The sequence below is a fragment of the Micropterus dolomieu genome, linkage group LG12, assembly GCF_021292245.1.
Source record: "Micropterus dolomieu isolate WLL.071019.BEF.003 ecotype Adirondacks linkage group LG12, ASM2129224v1, whole genome shotgun sequence".
Lineage (NCBI taxonomy): Eukaryota > Metazoa > Chordata > Actinopteri > Centrarchiformes > Centrarchidae > Micropterus > Micropterus dolomieu.
The window spans coordinates 37,860,522-37,877,239 of NC_060161.1; the positions used below are offsets into that span (position 1 = coordinate 37,860,522).

At 41.9% G+C, this 16,718-nt stretch overlaps 1 protein-coding gene and 1 long non-coding RNA gene across 7 annotated transcripts in view; one reads left to right on the forward strand and one right to left on the reverse strand.

The window, feature by feature from the left end:
* Positions 1 to 247: 247 nt before the first annotated feature.
* Positions 248 to 6,437, reverse strand: LOC123980247. 5 transcript variants are annotated; one of them, XR_006827430.1, is made up of 7 exons: positions 5,892 to 6,437; positions 5,169 to 5,221; positions 5,024 to 5,074; positions 4,626 to 4,658; positions 4,019 to 4,121; positions 3,377 to 3,589; positions 248 to 1,458 (listed from the first exon to the last, which is right to left on the reverse strand). It is a non-coding gene; the product is annotated as an uncharacterized LOC123980247 (long non-coding RNA). The 5 variants fall into 5 exon arrangements; XR_006827427.1 differs by lacking the exons at positions 3,377 to 3,589; positions 4,626 to 4,658 and having other exon boundaries at positions 5,892 to 6,121; positions 6,193 to 6,437; XR_006827429.1 differs by lacking the exon at positions 4,626 to 4,658.
* The window catches only part of LOC123980201 (zinc finger protein 239-like), a 12,219-nt gene continuing 1,463 nt past the window's right edge, over positions 5,963 to 16,718 (forward strand). Inside the window, exons 1-2 of one of the 2 annotated variants that reach the window (XM_046064471.1) lie at positions 5,963 to 6,094; positions 15,351 to 16,320. In XM_046064471.1, the coding sequence (XP_045920427.1) occupies positions 6,026 to 6,094; positions 15,351 to 16,320 (1,039 nt within the window). In that variant the 5' untranslated portion in view covers positions 5,963 to 6,025. The remainder of the gene's footprint in view (positions 6,095 to 15,350; positions 16,321 to 16,718) is intronic. The other variant, XM_046064469.1, reaches the window with a different exon arrangement.

Consider the following 16,718-nt stretch of genomic DNA (forward strand, 5'->3'; position numbering starts at 1 on the left):
TGTGGGTTTGCTAGTGTATTTTAGTTTTTCTTTTTTGAAAATGCTTAGTTTTAGTTTAGTTTTTCATTAGTTTCAGTGTTGACCAGCAGACACGTTAACCCAGTGCAAAGGGAGCTCACGGTCAATGGGCAAGTTTATCCCACGCGCATGATGAGCACTAGGCCAGAACATCAGAACAAAACAAGGAAAAGAAAACAACCACGAAAAGTGATTCACTACCTGCAACCCAAACTAAATAAAACACAACTCTACACAGTTGTTTTATTAATATTATTTTGTACACAAGTATTGAATTGAATTTATTGAAGGATAGTCCCTTGAGATGCAGCATCTCATTTTCAAGTGGGTATGTATAAAAGGTACACAGCCGATCCCTAAACATAAATTACTCCTGTCCCCAAAGGGAAAGGGAGGGGCCCCCAGGGGACTTTTATCAGTGTGTGTTTGTGTGCAGCTGAAGACGTCCACGGTCACATTAAAATCATTTGTCCTGTTATAAAGGCTCACATTCTGTGGATCTCTGGGTCACCAGCTGGACTATGGAGGAAGCAGAATGACGCAGAGACAACATGCTGCCTGTGAGGACGTCCCAGCAGAGACATGGAGGGGAGGGTTACACCATCACTACACATCTATGTGTGTGTTTGAGGAACAAACATCACATGATACACCAGTCTTTCTACAACACTTCCTCACTGACATCAGCTTGTTGTGTGGAGACATTTGTCTGTCCAGCTCCTGTTGTGTGTTTGGCTCTACTGTTAGTGGAAGATGCTGACTGTGATCAGAGCTACAAGCTGCTCACTGACAGTCACAAACCTGCCACTGAAGACTGTCTGTCCACACTGATTTTACTAGACAAACGTCTCAAGGACTAAATCATAACTAAATAAAACTAAATCCAACAAGTCCATTTTCTGTGGACAGGTCTTTGGACATGTGACAGTGTGGACGTGAACAGTGATGAAGGAAACGTCCTGCTGGTAACAATGTTCTCGTTAATGAAGGAGTTTTTTGTTGACACACCAAGTGGATGTTCAGAGGGAGGGACGGCCTTCTGCAGGACAAAGAGACACTTGGACAAATGTTTAGAGACCTGTGAGCACTTTAGAAAAGGTGATGGTCAACTGATAAAAAGTGGAACATGTTGAGTGTGAGAATAAAACACAAGCAGAGTTTCCACAATCAATAGTGAGTGTGTAGACTGGGTGAGTCAGTAGGAGTAAGAGTGAAGAAGAAGCTGAAAAAGTGTCCTCCTGTCTTCATCCTTTCTTCATCTGTCCTCCATCAATTGCTGAGGTGTAGACTCAGTGTTGGTCAGAATGATCAGAGCCGTTCTGATACACGTGGACCGTCTTTATGGGTTCAGCTCCACTCTGATGTCCTCAGGGAGGTGAGCTGTGGTCTTGAAGGGCAGCAGGACAGACTCCACCCCCTCCTCCACCTCCACCTGACAGACTGAGAGGACAACAAAGCACAACATCAGCTGCACAGCAGGAGCAGTTTGAATAACTTTATTTAATGATTACAAAGTTGTAAAGAAGCAGAAGGACAGAACCAGATGAGAGCAGCCGCTAATAGGGGACAGAAATACAGGAAGTTTTAATGTCAGTGACAGAAACAGCTAACATTAAACACTGAAGTCAGTCCAACTTTTCATTAGTACAATAATGAAACAATAGGGGAAGGATTGAAATATTGTTAAAAAGTATTATAGCTTAAAACGATAAATGATAAAGATTTGTGGTCTTTTTAGCCGTATACCTGAAAACGGGAATATCTGGGTTGTTTATATATGTCACTTCCTTGTTTTGCAAATCCAGTGCTTTACAGGCCAATGAAATTGATGTTTCAGGCGACTCCACATGCAAAAGATCAATGGAAAATGGGGGTCTGTTTTATTTTACCGAATCAGAGGAAGGTAACGTGATGCTTTCTAGCCAATGAAAATGACTGTAGTATCCTGTACAGAGGAATCCTAAGGCGAGTTCAGCACCAACAAAACGTAGCAAAAAAAAATTTCAACGGAAAGTGAGGATAATGTTGCAGCATGTAGCCTCACGTTATGTACTGTAGCCTTCAGCAAAATCATTAATTCATTTTACTTCAGTCACAGATGCTGACACCCTTAATGCCTAAATAAAGGCAATGATCACGCTGGATGACCTTTATAGTATGAGTTTCCCACACATTGATTTATTGTTGGCGGCCTGACACATTATCAACACTTTTTTTGTTAGGCTACTATTTAAAATGGGTAAAATCTAGTGCAGAGCAACAATAAAAATTTTTTAGCGCGGTTAATCGGATGATTTTTTTGCGACATAGTAAGCACTTTTAGATTGAGGCTGAAATGCCACCATAACTCACTGATTCTGATAATTTTAGTCTCGTGTGCAATGAAAAGGGTGTGGTATTTATGAGATTCAGACATGTGATGTGTTTGGACAGTGATATTCATTAAATTAGCCAATTATTGCTTTTGTAACATTAGTACAGGAGCATCTAAACTCATCATCTAAAATTTGAATATGGTGGAAAAGTTCATTGTGAGCACCAGAACCAGACTGAGAGATTTAGACTCCAAGGAAACTTTTGCAGGTGTTTTGAGTTTATTCTGAAATTCTAATACATTTTGGGTTACTATAGTTTTGATTCTATGACCTGTAAGCCCTAATCATCAAGATTAAAATGAAACAAAAGGTTGAAATATTTCTAAGATTATATTTTTGAATTAAATTATGGAAGAAAATGAACTTTTCCACGATATTAAATTATTTTACAGTAGATGTACCTATAGGCTACTTGGTATATTTGTCACCAGGCGGAAATGTCCTCGTACTTTTTCTCATACTTATCCCACTAATGTGCTGAGATCAGCTGTAAAACGCCCTGAGATGATCATTTGAGACAAGCTCAGACACAATGTATTGAAACTGTGCACTTCACAGGAGAGAAACGAGCCTCGGAATCAGTCGAACATCTCTAATAGTGAGATAATATCACCTAATAACATCTAACTAGCCAGCAATACAGTCACTGAACTCAAGTGTTACAGACTCACAAACCTGAAACAGTTCACTTCTCTCTGTGATCGTACAGTGAGGTTTACCGCTCAGTAAGTCAAAAGTTTAATGTCATATCTTTGATTTTTCAGCAAAATATTAATTATATGAAGTTTCTGTTACTTTAATAACTCATTAATGTAAAAGCAGGATTTTACTGCTGTACTTGTTGAGCTGGAGCTCATTTTGAACTATTTTCTTTCAGACTGCAGCTAATGATTATTTTCTCTATTAATCGATTGATTGTAGATTGAAAATTCTGTAAATAGTGAGAAATGCCGTCACAGTTACCCAAAGTAAAGTACAAGTACCTGAGTGTTGTACTTGAGTTCAGCAGTGGAGTAAATGCAGCTGTTGTGTTAATGTGAATGTTTTGTGAGGAGCTCTCCAGTTTGTCCTGAGGGACGAACAGACTGACAGTAACAGGAAGCAGCCAGCAGGAGGCAGCAGAGGAGCTTCAGTTTGTTCAACAGATGTCACTGGAGGAGCAAACTGTGTGCAGAGAATAGAAACAACCAGTCCTCCTATAATGGAAGATCAGCAGCCCAGTAAGGTCGTTATTTCATTAAACGCCAGTTTATTATGGAATAAACAGCATCTGAGCAAGTTAAGTAGATGTCGAACCACAGCCCTAAAATAGTCCAGTCATGAATTGGACTGGAATTGAACAACTACATGTATACGTCTAAGAGAACATTCATATTAACATAATTTACTCCACTGCTGGCCAAAGGATTGTTTTAACTCAAATATAACAGGTTCTCATAAATAACAATCCATCCAAACAAATAAAAGATTTTTTATTTAGTTAAAAAAAGAAAAAAATTTAACAGCTTAAGATACAACATGACAACAAAAAGTCAATGACAAAAATAAAATATTATAAATACAATAAATATAAATACTATGAACAAAAAACTATTTTAATAACTTAAGATCATTTTTATTCGTACCCACAAAGTTTGACTCAGCCAACGTCTGGTTCCACCCTTTGTGCAATCCCTCTAACTTCTTCTTTTATTTCGACAAGCTGCATCAGCACTTTTCTTTGGAATCCTAATGACAACAAAGACATTGTGTCAGAATCTAACCCTATAAAAGATAATATCACAATACTGAGGTATGACCACCAGCTCCTTCAACGTGAAGGAGAGCTTCAGAAGATCTTCTCTTCCTGCATCCGTGAGACTTTATAATCACAACTCAGAGTGCAAATCTATGCACAATGTCACGTTGCATTGTTTAAGATTGGAATTAGTTTTATCTGTTTTAAATGATAAGCACGCTAACATGCATATCATCATTATTTGTTTTATAGTTGTAAAAAGATAGTTTCTTTTTCATTTTAGTATTGTATAATTTTTGATATTGTTAGTATTATTTTTAATGTCACTTATCACTTTACTTTATTTCATGTAATGTTTGAAATTTCTCACCTGTGAGACAAATAAAGGCTGATCTAATACATCCATAAGAAAAAGTTTGCATGACAAAAGGAACACAACACTTAATCTAGATATGAATCCAAAAATATTTTAGTAACTTTCCCTTGAAACTTACTTTTATCTGACATTGGAAACCTGTCTTGCTTCTCTGAAAACAAAAAGAGTAAGCAAACTCATGTAATAGGTCTACAACAGCAAATTGTGGAAAAGTAGTTATGCTGCCCCATAAATTGTTTTTGTAAATTCACCACAGAAATAAATGACTGCTACATCTTTATAAAGATTTCCTTTCTGTAAATGAAGCAAGTGTTGTGCCTTAATAAAAACCTTCATGTTTCTTTGTAACCTCTGGTGATTTTGTTAGTTTGAGCATTGCTCCTTGACTGAGTCCAGGCTGATTGGCGCTGACTCCCAGTAGCTGTAATGACTTACTTTAAATATTTAAATATTACTAGTGGACTATTTCGCCGGCATCTGAAATTTCTGGTCGGCTTATCCCATTTTCAAAGTCACCTTGAGGGGTTTTGTCCTTGGTGAGTCCTGGCTGATTGGCGGTCCTGGTAGCTGAAATGACATTTGAAAATACAACTAAGTGGACTATTTCACCACCATACAAAATCTCATGTGTGCTGTGTCCTGACTTATCCATTAACATTACCTGGGGCCAAGGCGAGTAATTCAAAAAACGACTCCTGGACGTCTGCTTTGTCCCTGATAAAGGCATTTTTGGACATGAAATGCATAGAGATGATTATCTTCTGAAGTTTAATTCACCTCAGGAAAACAACTGTAAAACAAATTGGCCCTTCATTTCTCAAGTGAACGCAATCCACTTCCGTCGGATCGTAAGCTATTTGGCAAAAAAATGATAACAATAAAAGCGAGTCTAACTTTTGGGCATTTCAATTCATGAGGAGTTGAGAGACTGTAGAGTGCCTTTAGATTAATGAAAAGCAACATGTATGAAGATGAAACACCAACATGTGATTTTGGGCTACTCCAAATGTGTCAGGTGTCTTGCTCTGGTATTCAGTTGTGTTGTTCGTTCACCACAATCATAACTACTTAGAATAATTATTAGAGTTTTCTTTGTTTATTTGTAACCTCCATTTTGTCAGATTTTCCTTTCTTTCTCTCTCTTCTTCCTGCAAATGATCGGAGCAATGCAGCTTAACAAAAGTCTTTGCCTTGTCCCTGTTCATTACTGCTGTTTTCATTCTCCCTCCTGCCTCCACATCTTTGTTATCTTGTTTGTTGTGTTTCTAGTTGAATCACAGTCTTTCCTCCATTGTGTGCTTTTTGCCTGTCGAGCTCAGCGCTGAAACTATTGGCTGCCCCATAACACGCGTCACTTCCGCAACTCTCTAACTCTCTTCTGTACCTGCTCTGGTTGCATTTCCGGGTCGCGGGATCCCGCAGCGCTCCTGTATCTCAGCCTGAAGAGCTCCGAGACCAGAATCCAGACTCAGTCCAGGACAACACGGTCCACCAGTCACAGCGGAGACCTGCAGGACGATGGAGAACCAGAACCCGGACCACAGGAGCCAAACAGCAGCCTCGTGCTCTGATAGCACCGATGTTCAGGTCAGTGTTCACGACTTCCTCACGAGACTAAAGAGACAACGCATAATGAAACGTCACCGTTTGATACGTCGCAGCAACACAAAGGAGGCTAACCTTACCTGCTAGCTCACAGGCTAGCACATCACGGCCGCGTGCACCGCTGTAGGGTTAGCAGCTCGTCATGCACACAGTCAGTGACGAAGTTTTAGGCACTGACATTTCTAATGGTGTTGGTAAGGGGTGGCTGTCACCACCTTTAGCACGAACCCAGCACTTCCGGTGTTTCGGTTTAACGAGTGGCCCTGGTACCTGGTGACCGTCAGCCGAATGCGTCTGTGGTTGTCATAGAGACGACAGCTGTAGAAAACAGGAAGAGAATCCGTAGCTGTCCTCGCGAATGCCTCTGTCTACCTTTCTGATTCGTCTTTGGAGTCGTGTGTGTGAACCTGTCACGTGCCACTTAGTCGCGCTGTGAACGCTGCTTGTTGTTACGGGGAATTGTTAAATGTCTAACATGATGTCTAATAAATATTCTACGTTTGTCTTTGGAGTGTGTGTCAGTAAACTCGTGGAAAAGAGAAAAACCTTTTAAAAAGACAAACACTTAACACTTGGATTCAGACGCAGATCAATGTGGGGAAATAAATTAGAGTCAGGTGAGGACTCCAGTAGCCTATGATATCAACACCTCTTTCCTTCTGTCGACGTAGAATAAAACAACTTCGAGAGCAAACAGCCATCACTCTTTAAAACGGGAGACCGTAGATCACCATGTGACCACACTGTCTGTGTTAATCAACACCATGTCCGTGTTTTTCTGGCTCCCTTCACAACCATGGCGCCGTTTAACACAGAGTTTTTTTACAAGATGTTGATGGGCAACATTTATGTTAGTAGCCATTTAACAACATTGTGCTTTGAGGCGCTACTACCTGACCTGTGAGCCATCTAAACAACTGGCAATTTTATGCAAGTACAGTTCCCAATGACATGAGACATTAATTTAACGTTATTAAAACTAAAAACACTTCTCTAGCTCTCCTCAAGTAATCAGCTCAGCTGAGCCCTTGAGTACAATAAATATCACCGGCAGTCTGCTGTCTGTCTCATATTCACCCATGTCAGTCCTCGTACTGCAGACCACAACCACTGTTTAAAGTTCTGAAAATAATTAGTAAGTAAAAAATACCATTTGACAAACCCACTTGAATAAAAGTACTTCGTTAACTACTCAAAGCACAAGTACTCTGTGTTTTTAATATTCTTTAGTGTGTGCAGTTCATCTCTTTATGGAGTAAAAAGTGTTTATTACAGGTTAGAAACTGCTACATGGTTAAAATACAATATATAAATATAATAATAATATGGTTAAATTATTTTACTAGTTTTACGGTGGACGGACTGTAACATTACAGAGTTGTTGTTTTATTTTATCTTGAAATAATCCCATACTTTGGACACGTTCTTCTCAGTCCCTCGCCATTTTCTCTCTCTTCCTCCACTTTGCAAACAGCACCATCATAAACACGTCGTGTTCACACAGCGTAAGTGTGATGTGGGGCTGTCATAAATGTCCGTGCGAAACAGTACGCTATATAGTTGCATAGATTAAACGAAGCCTCGATGGACTGGTGCGCAAAACTTTTCCCACAAAGTTGTTGGTATGCTGAAGCATTAACAGTTCTTTTCACTGGAACTAAGGGGCCAAGCCCAACCCCTGAAAAACAACCCCACACCACAATCCACCAAACTTTACACTTGGCATGTACCGTTCTCCTGGCTACCACCCGACAAAAGACAACCAGACAAAAGTGTGATTTGTCACTCCAGAGAACACGTCACAGAGCTAAATGCTCCAGCATATGTGCAGCTACAGACTCCTTTTGAGCTGTAGGTTACAGAAAATGTAGCCACATGCCTTTTCTCCCTCAAAATGTCAAAATCCCGCTCAGTGGAGGTTTAGTTTGTTTTTTTTAATCTCTGAATCATTGATTGGAAACTACGTCGTCTCCCATTCACTCCCTGTTGTAGCTGTAGCCTGAAGTCTCCCCATGTCACAAATTCTTTAACTTGCTATATATTCCTCCCTGTTTGGACACATGATGTATATTTTTATGCTCAGCTACTCAAGCACTAACTAAAGAGTACAAAATGAAATGCTTTTCAGCTATCATTTTTTACTCTTAGATTAGTGCATGCTTTTTAAGCAAATGCACTTTTTTTTTTAATCAACAAAGGATCAAATTGTGTCCTTATCAGCAGGCTGACTGGTGGTTCAATAGGTTAGTCAAATGTCTCTGGAGGAGCCCCTTTTATTCCAGTCGTTATGTGATAACTCAGTTCATACTGTGGTTGGTCTTAAGAGCAAGACCTGGGTTCAATTCCCACCTCATCCCACTGTTAGTTCATAGTTTTCAGTCACGTGACATTTGCGGTACCTGGGGGGCAAAACAACAGACCAACACAACGGCTCATGCCACGACTCCCCCGTAGAGACGCCGCAAAAGCAGTTACATTTATTTGGATCACCTCTCATTTTAAGAAAAAGAAAGATATGAACACAAACTACAAGTGTTGGGCACTTCAAATCCATGTTACAGCATCCGCTGCCGCATGTCTATCGTTAAAAAGTGCCAGGTCCCTGCCGCCACTCAACTGCGGTAATGTTTACGTTTACCTTGTGGGGAATCCCTCACCTAACACAGCTCAGGCTTGTCTCTTCCTCGATTTGTGCATCAGAAAGTACAACTACCATCCAGCATTTTGGCAATGCAAAAGAAAAAAACTCATAGTAACAGTGTATCACTGGTTGGCAGGCAGTGGAAAAAGGAAAAAGGAGCGTTTTTCATGGAATGTGACATCACGTGAAAACTATGAATTGATCACAGCTGCATGGTGAACTTAATGCTGTCAACATAATGTTTAATTCCCACTGACTTGTTGTCGTTAGTAAATTGTAAATTGTTGGTCTTTCTAAATGAAAACATTGCTTACATAGAATAAATTATTCAAAAGATTAGTCGCTTTTTACATTTACTCATTTGGCAGACGCTTTTATCCAAAGCATCTTGCATTTGAGGAACAACATACAAGCATCAACAGAGCATCAAATACAGATCTACAACTGACAATACATACTAGTAAGAGCAGCAATAAATACTAGTACGAGCTCATAGCACATATCACATCAGTGGGTTAAATACCTGGGGAAGGAAGTAAGAGTTAACAAAAAGTGCAATCAAAACAAGATAATTGTAAGGAGATAGAAAAAGAAGAAGAGCACCGGTTAGGAGTTAGAGGTGTTCTAAGAGGAAGTGTTCTCGGAAGAGATGAGTTTTCAAGTTGCTCTGATGGCGTGTGGTAGCACGTTCCACCATCGTGGTGTCACAGATGAGAATAGCCAGGACAGGGATTGCTTTGTGTGGCGTACTGAGTGAGGTAGGGCCTGATTTTCTTTATGTTGTATAGAGAAAAGCGGCATGACCGAGACACAGCAGCAACATGGTCTGAAAAGGACAGCTGGTCATGCAATCATGACACCCAAGTTTCTCACCACCTTGGTTGGAGTGATGGTTGAAGAGTCCATTTGTAGTTTGATGTTATGGTGGATAGATTGCTTGGCCGAAATGACCAAGAGTTCAGTCTTAGAGAGGTTTAGTTGAAGGTGGCAAGCCTTCATCCATACAGATATGGCAGAGAGACAGTCCGTGATCCGTGCCGAGACAGTGGGTTCGCCTGGCGGGAAGGATAGGTAGAGTTGTGTATCGTCTGCATAGCAGTGGTAAGAGAAGCTGTGTGAGCGAATGATCGGCCCCAGTGAAGTGGTGTAAATTGAGAAGAGAAGGGGCCCTAGCACTGAGCCTTATCCTCCTCCCAGTGGGAGGAGGATAATTATCCTTGCCACAAAACATTGTAGGAACGCCCTGAGAGGTAGGATTCGAACAACATGCGTGCTCTGCCGGAGATACCGATTGCTGAGAGAGCGGATAGCAGGATCCTGTGGTTGACAGTGACAAAGGCAGCTGATAGGTCAAGCAGGATAAGAACCGAGGATTGGGCTGCAGCTTTAGCTGACCCTTAGGACTTCTGTTACAGACAGAAGAACCGTTTCAGTAGAGTGGCCACTCTTAAAACCAGACTGATGGATTTAGGAGGTCATTCCGTGAGAGGAATTCTGAGACCTGTTTTAGACTGCCCGTTCGCTCGTTTTGGTGGGACTGATTTGGGCGAGCAGGCTTGGTGGATAGAGGACACAGGCTATCCCGGCACTAGCTTAGTGTAGAGCACAGAGATTGTGTGGCATCATTGACCACAATGTTGAGGGAGGGTAGAGCGGAAGCTACCACTGAGGCAAAGTGAGTGGGAGACAGGTTGCAGCGGTGTGAGACAAACGGTGTTGGAACAATGGGCTGTTCCTGTAGGCATACCGTGAACTGAATGAAATAGTTGTCTGACACATTCAATTCAATTCAATTTTATTTATATAGCGCCAAATCACAACAACAGTTATCTCACAGTGCTTTTCATAAAAGGGCATTGGCAAGGAAAAACTTCCTTTAAGAGGCAGAAACCTCGAGCAGAACCATGGCTCAGGGTGAGCGGCCATCTGCCTCAACCGGTTGGGGGTGAAGGAGAGAGAGAGAGAGAGACGACGACGAGAGAGAGGGAGAGAGAGGAACAGAGAGAAAAAGAGAGGGATGGAAGGAGAGAGAGGGGAGGGAGTCAGCCTACACAATATACACAAACAGAGGTACAGACAGTAAAGGTGATGTTGCTATAGACTAAATGGAAAAATGGTACAGATATTTATAGTAGTGTTAATGATAACAATCATAATGTTAATGACTACTAACAATAATAACAATAGGACTAGTAACAATAGTAGTTGTAGCAGAGGGTGTTGAGCAGGAACACGGGGGCAGCAGGTGACCCGCAGCCACAGATCCAGACTCTACAGCTCCAGAGCCAGAAACACCTGCAGGAAGTGATAGGAGGAGAGAGGAGAGGGACGAGAAAGCACAAGACTACCGGAAGAGGGAGAAGTCGAGTTAGTAACATGCAATAATGGGATGAGGCTGCATACAGAGGGAGAGAAAGTAGAGGAGAGAGGAGCTCAGTGCATCATAGGAAATACCCCGGCAGTCTAGGCCTATTGCAGCATAACTAAGGGATGGTTCAGGACTCACCTGAGCCAGCCCTAACTATAAGCTTTATCAAAGAGGAAAGTCTTAAGCCTACTCTTAAATGTGGAGATGGTGTCTGCCTCCTGAACCGAAACTGGAACTTGGTTCCACAGGACAGGAGCTTGATAGCTGAACGCTCTGGCTCCTAGTCTACTTTTGGAGACTCTAGGAACCACAAGTAACCCTGCATTCTGGGAGCGCAGTGCTCTGGTGGGGTAGTAAGGTACTATGAGCTCTTTAAGATAAGATGGTGCCTGACCATTAAGAGCTTTGTAGGTAAGAAGAATGATCTTAAATTCTATTCTGGATTTTACTGGAAGCCAATGCAGTGAAGCTAAAACAGGAGAAATGTGATCTCTTTTCCTGGTTCCTGTCAGAACACGTGCTGCAGCATTCTGAATCAGCTGAAGAGTCTTAATGGACTTTTTCGAGCAACCTGATAATAAGGAGTTGCAGTAATCCAGCCTAGAAGTAACAAATGCATGGACTAGTTTTTCTGCATCATCAGACAGGATATTCCTGATTTTCGCAATATTACGCAGGTGAAAAAAGGCGGTCCTTGAAATTTGCGTGTGAGACATGTGAGACTTAGACATGTCCTCATCAAAGACAACTCCAAGATTCCTCACAGTGGTGCTGGAGGCCAGGGCGATGCCATCAAGGAAAACTATATCTTTAGATAATGCGTCACGGAGGTGCTTAGGCCCCGGAACAATAACTTCAGTTTTATCTGAGTTCCTGTCAGCCTGGCTACAGTGCTGAAAAGAAACCTGGGGTTGTTCCTATTTTCCTCTATTAATGACAAGTAGTACGCTGCTCTGGCATTACGGAGGGCCTTCCTATAAGTTTTAAGACTATCTTGCCAAATTAAACAAGAATTTTCCAGTTTGGTGGAATGCCAAATTGCGATATTTGCTTTAATTTGTGAGTTTCAGTATTATACCATGGAGCTAACCGTCTTTGTTTTCATTTAGGCTAGCATATTCTCCATCACCCGGCCAGGTTTCAGTAAGACAAAATAAATCAATATCATAATCCAATATTATTACATTTACTAGTACACCTTTTAGAAGAGAGAGATCTGATGTTGAAGAGTCCACATTTATTTATTTATTTATTTATTTGCACTATTGCTCTTGTGGTTGTCATGGATTTGGTCCACTAATAAACGTGGCCAGATTTCTAGAAATGAGAGCTGCTCCTTCCCAAGTGGGATGGATGCCATCTCTCTGAATCAGACCAGGTCTTTCCCAGAAAGTCTGCCAATGATCTACAAAGCCCACATCGTTTGCTGGACACCACCTTGACAACCAGCGGCGGAATGACGACATGCGGCTATACATGTCATCACTGGTCAGATTTGGCAGGGGTCCAGAGAAAACTACAGTGTCCGACATTGTTTTTGCATATGTACACACCGACTCAACATTAATCTTAGTGACCTCCAATTGGCATAACCGGGAGTCATTACCGCCGACGTGAATAACAATCTTACTGTATTTACGTTTATCCTTAGCCAGCAGTTTCAAATAAGACTCAATGTCGCCCGCTCTGGCCCCAGGGATGCACTTAACTATGGCCGCTGGCTTCGCCAACTTCATCTTTCTCAAAATGGAGCTGCCAATGATTAGAGTTGGTTTCTCAGCGGGTGTGTCACTCAGTGGGGAAAATCTGTTAGAAACGTGAACAGGTTGATGGTGCCCCGTGGGCTTTGAATGCGTACGACTATTCCTCCTTCGGACAGTCACCCAGCCTCACCTTCCTTCCTAGCTAAAGACTGATCTACCAAGGTGCGGAGCCGGACTTCTAAATCACTGAGCCTCGTCTCCATGTCTATAAACAAACTACACTTACTACACGTACCATTACCGCTAAAGGAGGCAGAGGAGTAACTCAACATCTGACACACCGAGCAGGAGAAAGTAGGAGAGAGAGAAGGAAAAGGAGAAGCCATCGCTAGCTGCTAAGCTAAAGTTGCTAACGGCTAAGCTAAATTACTGTAGCGTCAGCTACCAGAACTTTTGAACAACTGAGACTGAACAGCAGTCACTAAAAGATGGAAAGAACTGTGAGTGCTTAGGCAAAATTACTGTAAGAATAAGTGTTAAACGGACAGTTGGCCGCTGTAATCTAACAAATGTAACTGGTATTTAGCGAGAGCAGCACAACACGGTACCAACACACAAGAAACGGAAATGAGTTGACACGCTTACCGCGGTACGTCTGCAACCTCTACACATGTAGAGGTGTGACTGTTAGGCACTCTGTGGCACAGTTTCGGACAAGAACGAGGTCAAGCACCTGGCAAGCTTTGTGGGTCGGGGGACTGAATCAGAGACAGGAAGTCTGCTGAGTTCTAATTGTATAAGTGAATGTTCATAGGGGACAGTCATGCTCTGGTATTGAAGACAGTAGTGTGTCTAGCTCCTCCACAAAGTTACCCATTTGTCCTGGTGGACGGACAGTCAGTCTTTGGATCTGCAGGGCTTTTTGTTTCTTCATGTTATTTTGCAACAGTGGACTAGATATCACAGAAAATATATTTAACGGCAACACTGTGCTGTAGCAGGAATTTGTTGGCATATATATATATTGGTATTTTGGGGCATGACGACCAGAAAAAATAAAAGGAAAAGGTTAATAACACACCATAAACACTATGCCTTAATAGTCCAGTGGTTAAGACATTGCCCTGTATATCCAAAGATTGACTGTTCGAATCCAGGGCATGGCATGTTGACTCCAATACTGAAATGAAGGAATGAATATTTCTGTAAATACATCTCATTTTTGTCGGCTTAAATGTTCTCGAAAACTAACAAAACTTTACACATGCGCATGGCAGGTCAACAACCAACAGGAAGTCCGCCATTATTGATTTAACTCATATTTGGCTATTTACACAGTTCACACTTAAATGAACTCCTCCTAGAGAATAAGTCGGATTGTTTTCAAATTTTTGCTGTGCAGTCTTTTACCTTTTGATTACAGATTGTACAAATGGTGAGTTTTGGTCGGCTGGGGCAGCCTGTGTCGTGGAGTAGAATATCAATTATTTGCCACGAAACAGGAAGTTGTTACAACTTAAGTGTACATGCTCACATCTGTATTATTCATGTGCTTGACGATGGTCCCGCACCCAACACATCTACATGCCAAAATTCAGTTAGTCGTACCGCCACCTACTGGCAACAGGAAGTAAGCCCTGTGTGGCACTCATCATGCAATTAAAATATATGTATATAATGTGTTTCACACTTGATGTACAGGGACATAACATATCATTGCTGGGTGCTCCTTTGCACCACATGGAGGGAACAGAAAGTGATTTTAAGTATTTCGTGCAGTGTCCGAAATGTGTGACACTTGAGTGAAACACTATCTGACACGCTTCATGTGCAAGGGCCCGGCGAATGCCAATTGCTGCTTTAATATACAAATGGTTTAGTCTGTGGCATGTGATTCTTTTACCTGTAGGTAGCACTAAAGGATTGCTGATGGAGCAGTACTTTGCGGTAGTGTTGGTAGCAGTCACAGCTAACAGCTAACAGCTCTCAGACACATTTACTTTAGTGAATGCCCATTCTATTACATTTACTCATTTGGCACTTGACACTTTTATCCAAAGCGAAATACATTTGAGGAACAACATGCTAGCATCAACAAAGCATCAATACAACACAAGATCTACAACTGACAATATATACTAGTAAGAAAAATACATGTGTATGTATGTAAGAAATGCACTGCAAGGCAAAACACCCCCCAAATACCTATTTTGAGAAAGTACTACCCCCCGAGCAGGGTCTTTTTAAATAAACGATTTAGACCCTGAAAAAAGGGGACAATGTTTTTTTTTGTTTTTTGTCCATTACTGTGAGCTGTATCAGCAGACAAATCTAGTTCCTATAGAGGTCTGTCCGACCCCAGGCCCCTCTGTGAACACACCCCTGCAGTTGGGTGTCAAAGGTGGTAATGCGTTATTCAGACTTGTGGGTTATGTTCCACAGATGTGCTGTAAATGTCATTTATGGTCCTAGATAGCTCGCTCCACCATGACATCTCACTCTCTGTATGTCTGTGTGTTTCTATAGAAACGGAGAGGAAGAGAGAGAGAACGTCACCACTGTCAGCACTGTGACAAATACTTCACAAGAGCTTATAATTTAATGGTTCATCAGAGAATTCACACCGGGGAGAAACCATACAGCTGTGACCAATGTGGGAAAGCTTTCACTCAATCAAGTGAACTAAAAATCCACCACCGAGTTCACACTGGAGAGAGGCCATACAGCTGTGACCAGTGTGGGAAAGCTTTCATTCAGTCAGGTGACCTAAGAATCCACCAACGAGTTCACACTGGGGAGAAACCATATAACTGTGACCAATGTGGGAAATCTTTTGCTCATTCAGGTGTACTAAAAATCCACCTACGCGTTCACACTGGAGAGAAACCGTATAGCTGTGGGCAATGTGGGCAAGCTTTCGCCACATCGGGTATGCTAGAAATGCACCAACACGTTCACACTGGAGAGAAACCATACTGGTGTAACCTATGTGGGAAAAAATTTACGAGTTTTAATATCTTAAAAGTCCACCGACGTGTTCACACTGGAGAGAAACCTTACATGTGTGACCAATGTGGGAAAACCTTTGCTGCACCAGCTGAATTAAGAGTTCATTGTCGTGGTCACACTGGCGAGAAACCTTACAAGTGTGACCAATGTGGGAAAGCTTTCACCACATCAGGTGACCTGAAAAAACACCAGCGTGTTCACACTGGAGAGAAACCGTACGGCTGTGACCAATGTGGGCAAACATTCACCACATCGAGTCAGCTGAAAGTCCACCAACGTGGTCACACTGGAGAGAAACCTTACAGCTGTGATCAGTGTGGGAAAGCTTTCATTTCATCGGGTGAACTAAACGCCCACCAACGTGTTCACACCGGAGAAAAACCGTACAGCTGTGACAAATGTAGGAAAGCTTTCAGTACATCAAGTCAGTTTACTGTCCACCGGCGTATTCACACTGGGAATAAACCGTACTGGTGTGATCAATGTGAGAAAACCTTTACTCAGGCTGGTGCCCTTAAACGCCACCAATGTGTTCACGCTGCCTCGTTTTAAACATTCATCAGTCAATTAAGCTGTTTTTCATTTTGCCTCCTCATGCCCTTGAAGTGCCCAGGCTCCTGAAAGACTCATTTCAAAACAGTATTGCGTCTGCAATCTGGAGCTCTCACGAAGACCGTTTGTTTTATGGACAACCTTTGTATTGAACACCACCTGCAGTTCTTTCAACTACTCAGTCCCACGGAAAGCCGTTGAGCAGAGAAAAAAACTACTCCTGCAACTGCGAGGCCCAGCCCAGCAGCCCACTCTACAGTGGATAGCCATCTCGACAGTCTTGTCCAGCATCCAGTCATCACTTGCTAGCATTAACTCTACATCCAAACTCTG